Source organism: Limulus polyphemus, unplaced genomic scaffold, assembly GCF_000517525.1.
Source record: "Limulus polyphemus unplaced genomic scaffold, Limulus_polyphemus-2.1.2 Scaffold417, whole genome shotgun sequence".
NCBI lineage: Eukaryota > Metazoa > Arthropoda > Merostomata > Xiphosura > Limulidae > Limulus > Limulus polyphemus.
In genome coordinates this window covers 66,204-73,541 of record NW_013666027.1, presented here as the reverse complement: position 1 = coordinate 73,541, position 7,338 = coordinate 66,204, and the positions used below count along the sequence as shown (strand labels likewise).

General features: G+C 30.7%; 1 protein-coding gene across 1 annotated transcript in view; it reads left to right on the top strand.

The window, feature by feature from the left end:
* The first annotated feature begins 1,627 nt into the window (after window positions 1-1,627).
* Window positions 1,628-7,338, top strand: part of LOC106458108 (rap guanine nucleotide exchange factor 2-like) — a 27,107-nt gene continuing 21,396 nt past the window's right edge. Inside the window, exons 1-10 of the mRNA XM_013917565.2 lie at window positions 1,628-1,845; window positions 2,305-2,409; window positions 2,869-3,059; window positions 3,507-3,729; window positions 4,101-4,262; window positions 4,760-4,867; window positions 5,090-5,293; window positions 5,699-5,807; window positions 6,302-6,635; window positions 6,873-7,134. Coding sequence (XP_013773019.1) covers window positions 1,738-1,845; window positions 2,305-2,409; window positions 2,869-3,059; window positions 3,507-3,729; window positions 4,101-4,262; window positions 4,760-4,867; window positions 5,090-5,293; window positions 5,699-5,807; window positions 6,302-6,635; window positions 6,873-7,134 — 1,806 coding nt within the window. The 5' untranslated portion in view covers window positions 1,628-1,737. The remainder of the gene's footprint in view (window positions 1,846-2,304; window positions 2,410-2,868; window positions 3,060-3,506; window positions 3,730-4,100; window positions 4,263-4,759; window positions 4,868-5,089; window positions 5,294-5,698; window positions 5,808-6,301; window positions 6,636-6,872; window positions 7,135-7,338) is intronic.

Here is a 7,338-nt window from a genome sequence, read left to right as displayed (position 1 = left end):
TGCCCTATCACAGACTGAACAACATAGAAGAGCAAACAGATGCTTACTAGAATCGTAAATTATAACTTTGTGAACTACTTAAGTGTGAGGGAAAATACTTTTAAACATGGTTTCAAAAGTTCATCCAGTAAACAGATAATGAAACCAGTTCGTGAACTATCTTGCAATGAACTCACTTTAACGATATTCGTATGTATAACTACAAATAAATAAAACGGCCGCGAACTCCAGGGAGACTTATAAGTTAGTTATACTTGTCATAGAGCATTACTATGAGGCTTATTATATTTTTACAATTTAACAATGCGTTATTCTTCACGAATTAGAAGAGTGCTATAATAAAAGTATTCGCCATATCCATTTTGAGTGATAGGGTTCATTACAGATATTGTATGCCCCAATCGGCATTACGTAAATTAAGAAATGTAAACATATTCGTAGGCGTTGAAGATATTTTGAAATCGCGATAGCCCATACTATTACTGCTGAGTAATGCATTCTTCGGGCGAGAACGTTTCAGGGCTGGACTGATATTGCGCTACCGTGATACGTGGAATGTTTGAGTTATGTCACATTTTGTTTCGGGTTAAATTTAATTACAGTTTTAATTCTGTATTAATAATGTTTCAGTCTAGAGTTGCGACTTTTCTGTATGTATAAATAAGAATAATGTTTTAAATCAATTGCGCGACTGCTCTGTTCAACTGATCGTGGATTGCTACTGGTATTTGTATAAGAATATACACACACACTCAAGCGGTAAAAGTAATACACATTTTAAACCACAATTATTTATTATTGAAAAAATAACGGATATTTTGCTGCATGTGTCGATCACGAATCCCATCACCGAACATTTCAGTCGTGGGAGTGTTTATAATATGAAGGATAATCTCACTATTCGATCAGAGAAGCCCAAGAGTTGGCGGTAAGAGATGTTGACTAACTGCCTTATCTCTAATCTATCACTTCTAAATTTGGGACGGCTAGCGCTGATAGCACTCGAGTAGCTTTACACGAAATTCAACAAACAAACAATTGTCACCGAAACGTTTATCAAAATGTCTTTATTTTTGCAATGATAAATAAATGAGCTTTAAATGATGTGTTACTTTTACTAATTAAATACCACAAGATGTACTGTTAAGTAAACCAATAAAAATATTATTTAAAAGTGTTGATGCTGGAAGACATTTGGGGCTCATATGAACGTACCCAGTATCTTTTTTTTTTCAACGTGAAAACGTTCATTGACAGGTTGTAAGGGTAGTTATCGTGCAGTAAGTAACCTTCAATTTAGTTGACACTACATGAACATAGTTTTTGTTAAACCCATCAGTAAAAATGTGAACGTCATAAGTAATTTAGGTAAATTTAGTTATAAAGTCATTAACAGTTTCAGTTGTTTCAACTAATTTAGAAAATGAGGCATATTTATTATAGGAACTACACAACTGTAATTTGTATCTAACCTTTAACGTGACTTTATTTCTATAGTGATATGTTAATATGAATGAAAAGCTCTGTCATTCCATATACTGAAAATTTCACAACGTTTTTTTTTTAATCTAGGTTGCACTGTTATTTTTAATTTGTCATTGTAATTTTTTTTTACTGAAATAGTTGTCAGAATATCCACATGTACAAACAATATTACAACGTGGAGAAACTTTGCTGAAGTCGAACAGGAATTCACATGGCAGTGATACTTCTTCAGCTTATTCAGGTTCTGACACAATGCAATCAGTACAGTCCTCCCTAGAGGACCAAGAAGTGGATCTTACAGGACTCACTGAAAGTGCTGTAGATTCTGATGATGAGGAGGACCTTGCAGAGTTAATTGATGTAAGTTATATCCACTGGAACATTAAGAGTTGATAAGTAAAAAAAAAAAAAACTTTTAAAGAGTTTTAGACACTTAATAATAATAAGATTATTTTTGAAAATTATTAAAATTGGAAATAATTAAGATTAATATTCAACCTTTATATAGGTATGTTTCCATTCAGTGGACAAATAAAGTCCATTTGAACTCCTTTGCTTTGTGGTATTATTCCACCCATTGTACAGATAAAGCCAATTTCAATTTCCTATCCCATTTTGTATTGTACTTTTTAATTAAGAAAACTGAACTCAAAAAAGAACTAAGTACTTAAATTGTTCTTAAACAAGCAAGTTGTTATTTCATAGAGATCGTTTTTGAAATCTTTGTTCAAATATATACAACAATAGACTCCAGCAGAAGGTTTTTTTTCTTAAGGTTTTCTCAGATTAGCTAAAAATGATTTATTTTATCCTTGGTAGAACCTTTCTGTTAGAGATACAGTAAGGGAGTGCTTGGAGAAAGACTCTTCAGAACGAACCGAAGCGGATATTGAAGTACTATTGGAGTTCATGCAGCATTTACCTGTAAGACAGTTTTCTCTTTTTTCTTTTAATTTTGCTTTGTAATTTCTTGTTCAAAACTGCACTGCTATGTGTAATTGGTTTTATATAACCGACAAAGCTAAAGAGTAATTTCATAAATTTAGTGTCTTAAACAATTTTTCATGGTTTAGAATACTTTTGGTTCATAAACCAATTAGTTAAGAGAGAGTGTGTGTGTGTGTGTGTGTGTGTGTATATATATGTATGTATAAATAACATATAAGAGTTGAACCTAATCTTTTCATCTTTCAGTCACATACCTAGAACTCGTTTAATATAATCCTAGATGTCTTAATATTTTTTAAAGTATTCTACTATTGTAGTTGTGAGATCTGAAAAAATATAGTTTATAACAAGTTACATATTAAGGCTTATAATTGAATGTTTGTTCTTTATTGAACTACTGAGTATTAGTTTAAAGCTTGAGTATCACTTTAACAGGCCTTTGCCAACATGACTTTAGCTGTGAGAAGAGCTTTATGTGCAGTGATGGTGTTTGCAGTTGTTGAGAAAGCTGGGACAATAGTAATGAATGATGGAGAAGAACTAGACTCTTGGTCTGTCATTGTCAATGGACAAGTTGAAGTTGAGCTACCAGATGGAAGCACTGAAGAGCTCCATCTAGGTGAAAGGTAGATGTCTTAGAAAATGTGCTATGTACAGCAGCAAACATATAGTAATGTGCTGATGGCTATTGTGTATTTTTACTGTCTTGAAATTGAAGAATTTAATAAAATAGATGAAACCGGTTTATTTATATATAGGTAAATATTTTAAACATTTCTCTTGGTAAAACTTTGTCAACTATTAGAAAAGCATTTTTGCTGTTTAACTCTGAAGAAACTGAAGAAAAATTTTGTTTGCTGAGGAACTTGCATTATAAATCATTTTACAGAAATATTTAGGTTATTCATTCTGAGTTGGGGTCGTTTTGTGCTATTTATAAATACAAATTTACAATATTTCTCATTTTTTGTATAAAAGAAAATGTCAGGTTTTAAAATCTCATTATATTATTGTAGTATTAACAAGTTAGTGTAGTCACATTAAGGCTGGACACCTTTTATGAATTTTTCTAGTTTTGGAATAACAGCTACAACAGAGAAAATGTATCACCAAGGGGTGATGAGAACTAAAGTAGATGACTGTCAGTTTGTGTGTATTGCTCAGAGTGATTACCACAAAATACTCCACCAAGGCGAAGAAAACACTAGAAAGCATGAGGAAGATGGTCAGGTAGTTCTCGTAACAGAACGGAGGGTCCTGGATAGTGGCAGTCGACAGGGTCATGTAGTCATTAGGGTATGTAGAAGCAACATTTGTTGAACTCATTTTTTACTAATAAATTTGTCTTTATGTGAATTTTGGTATTTGAATTGTGATTGAAATTACTTTAAAAATCGTGATAACAGTTATTATTTGCCTTGTATTAAATATAAATACATCTGTGATTGAGTAGGTTTATAATAAAGCTATTTTACATGTTTAGACTGAGATAAATTTTATAATTGATACAGATAATATGGTTTAAAGATTTTTAAAGATATTAAAGAATTGCATTGTATAATGACATCAAAAGATTGTTATTGTTTTTTCATAAAAATTTATTTTTTCTAATCTTTCAAGATCCATTTTGTATACAATTCGCATAAAAAATATCTGCTATTCACTAGGGGACTCCAGAAAGGTTAATGGCTCAGTTAGTGGAAGAAAATAGTCTTGATCCCAGCTATGTAGAGGACTTTTTACTTACACAAAGGACTTTTATCAGTTCACCTTTGACAGTGGGTAATAACCTTCTTAGCTGGTTTAAAAATCATCAGCTACGAGATAAGGTAAGATCACTTCCCAGATTTTCTTAAATATAGTACTTTGATTGAATATGTTTTTTGTGGTGTATATTTAGATAGGAATTACAAATAACTTTATTGCATTCTTTTTTGTTTTCAGTTTTTTTATTTGAATGGAGAATGCTTACTAATGTCTGCGAGAAAGATTTGAAAGCTTGCTTTAGTTTAAGAATACTGTAGAATACTTTATTGGAGATATTTCTCTTAGTATGTGGATAAGTATTGATAGATACTTATTTATATATTTATTATGAATGCAACATTATGCAGTTATTGTTAATAGTTTAACAAGAAGTATCTTATAAGCAGGTATTTATTACTTTAATTATGAAATATTTTCTTATTGATAAGAAATATAAAGGTAATGTAATTACTATATGTTGTGATAACAATTCTGATATTATTGTTAACCTATTATGAGTTATAAATATATTTTATAGATGATGAGACCAATTTATCTTTTTTCCTTTTAATACACCTAGGTTATTAGGGTTATTCTTCTTTGGGTTAATCATCACTTTTCAGACTTTGAGATGGATTCAGATATGATGGAACTTCTAGAAAAGTTTGAGTCTGTTCTTGAACAAGAGGTATGTTAAACGTTACCATCATCATTAGCAGTAATCAGGTTTACCAAATGGATGTTTTTCAGTATGATATATACAAACTCTCATTTGTTTTTACAAAATACTAAAAAAAATATTTAATGTTCACGAATAAATTTTTTTTCTTCACGTGTGTAGATACTAAAATGTAATCAGGTATTTTAAAAGCAAAATATTAAAACTTCAATTGTTAACTTCATATTTCAGAAGATGCAGAGCCAACTACGCTTACTTCACATTGCCTGTGCTACTAAAGCTCGTAGTAGAACCATCACCTTGGCACGCTCTACACGAGATGATGTTCTTCATTTCTCGATCCTTGGAGGCTATGAACGAGGATTTGGAATCTTCATATCCAAGGTCAACAAGAATTCCAAAGCTAAAGAAATGGGACTTCAAAGAGGAGACCAGGTTGGTTATAGTGATGAAACTAATTTGTTTATGATGTTCTTTTTTGTGTGAATTATTTAATATAGTTAATCAAAAGAAGAATTTTATTTTATTTTGCACATATTTTCTAATAGTTTTCTTTTTCTTTTAAATTTTTTCAAAGAATAAAACCAGAATTTATAGCTTGTGGTTGTTTTAACCCAGTTGAATATAATTTCTGGAGAACAGAAAAACAACCATATTCTACAGATGTTAGTTTTAGCTGTAGAAGAGTACAAAGAGATAAAAAAAAAAACATTATAAGGAAGACCTTAAAAATACAAAGAAAGGTATTATCTTTTTCTATTTATTTATTAAAAAGTTTAAACAATGCATAAGTTATTATTGGATTAGTGATGGATTTTAAAGTAAATATCTGATATCTAGATTCTGGAAGTTAATGGACAAAGTTTTGAACACGTGAGCCATGCTAGAGCTCTAGAAGTCTTAAGAGGAACAACCCATCTTTCCGTTACTGTCAGGTCCAATCTTTTAGGTAGGATGGTCTTCTGGTTTATGCCCCAAAAGTTTGTATGTTGCAGAAGCTAAATTTTTTTTTTTCTTCTTTAGAATGGTTACTTTCTTAAAGGAAAATATTTTCATTATATATATGATCTCATTCTATAAATCCTGTTCTTTAATTTAAACTCATTAATTTGAATCTGATAAAACAGAAAAAAAGCCTATCAACCTGTCAAATAAAAAAGTTAAAACAATTCTTAAAGAGAAAGCATTTGTCTATGACTGTTTACAAAATTAACTTCTTATTTCAGTGATATAATTATTTACACTTTTGGAATTTTTTCTTTTATGTTTTCTTTGCTTTTTTAGAAAAAAGTTCAACCTGTAACATTCAGCTTTTGTTCTTTTTTTTTGTATTATATAAATATAGATTATAGAAGTTGGATTCACTGTATATAAATTTTGTAAAAGAAAAGTTGGAATAATTTAGTAGTTTTAAATTTTTCATTTAATTATTCTTTCTTCAAGCTTTTAAAGAGATGCTTAACACACCAGAGAACTCTCCTCGTCCAAGAGGAAGAAAAGTTTCTGAAATTGCTCGGTTACAGCCTGATCCAAGGGCTAGGTTATCTTCTCACTTTGACCTTGGAGACATTAGAGGTCTGGTGGATATTCCACTGGAGTTAGGAGTGAGTGCATTATTATTTCCTCCAAATTCTCCACAACCCCAGTGTCTTAAAACCTTGTCCGATCCTGCAACAGATGGCAAACATGAAAAGAAAGGTTTCAAGACTCTCAGTAATCGAGTGAAGCTTAAAAAGGCTCTTGCAAAAATGAACTTCATGCCCAAGTCCCTCAATAGGTGAGCAAATTATATCAATTTTGTGCTTATACTGATGCACAATTACAGGGGTATGTATCAATAACAACTTGTGAAAAGAGTGTCACAATTGTTTTATGGTTTTAATCATTTTAAATTTATAAAACAGAAAATTGTTTCTTTGCTATTATTATTTCTCTTCATGGTTCATATTTATCATTTCAATGTTTTTTCACTGATGTTTTTAAACTCTTACTAATTGTTTGCTTTCTCCTCTAGTGAATCTCAATTGAACAGTTCGGATGACAGTTTGTATTCCTTAAATAGTGTGAGTAGCAATGGTTCAACAAACAATCAGGAATTAAGAGCAGGTTCTCCTCAGCGATCTTCTGGAACTGGTTCCCTTCATCATAGTCAAAGCAATCCAGACTTAGCATCTTTATCAGCTTATATTGAGTCAGAAGTAAAGTCAGACTTTCCAGAGCATGTGCTGAAAGTTTATCGAGCTGATCAAACATTTAAATATTTACTTGTCCACAAGGTATGTAATTAACCTTTTTTTCCCTTTTGAGGATGGAATGCTAAATTTCGGTTAATGTGGTATTTTTCTCAAGTGAAGATTTATTATTGTCAATGAAATTTATGATCATTTTTTATTTTTATGTATTACACACACACACACACACACACATATATATATATATATATATATATATATATATATTATATGTACTATAAGTTAAAT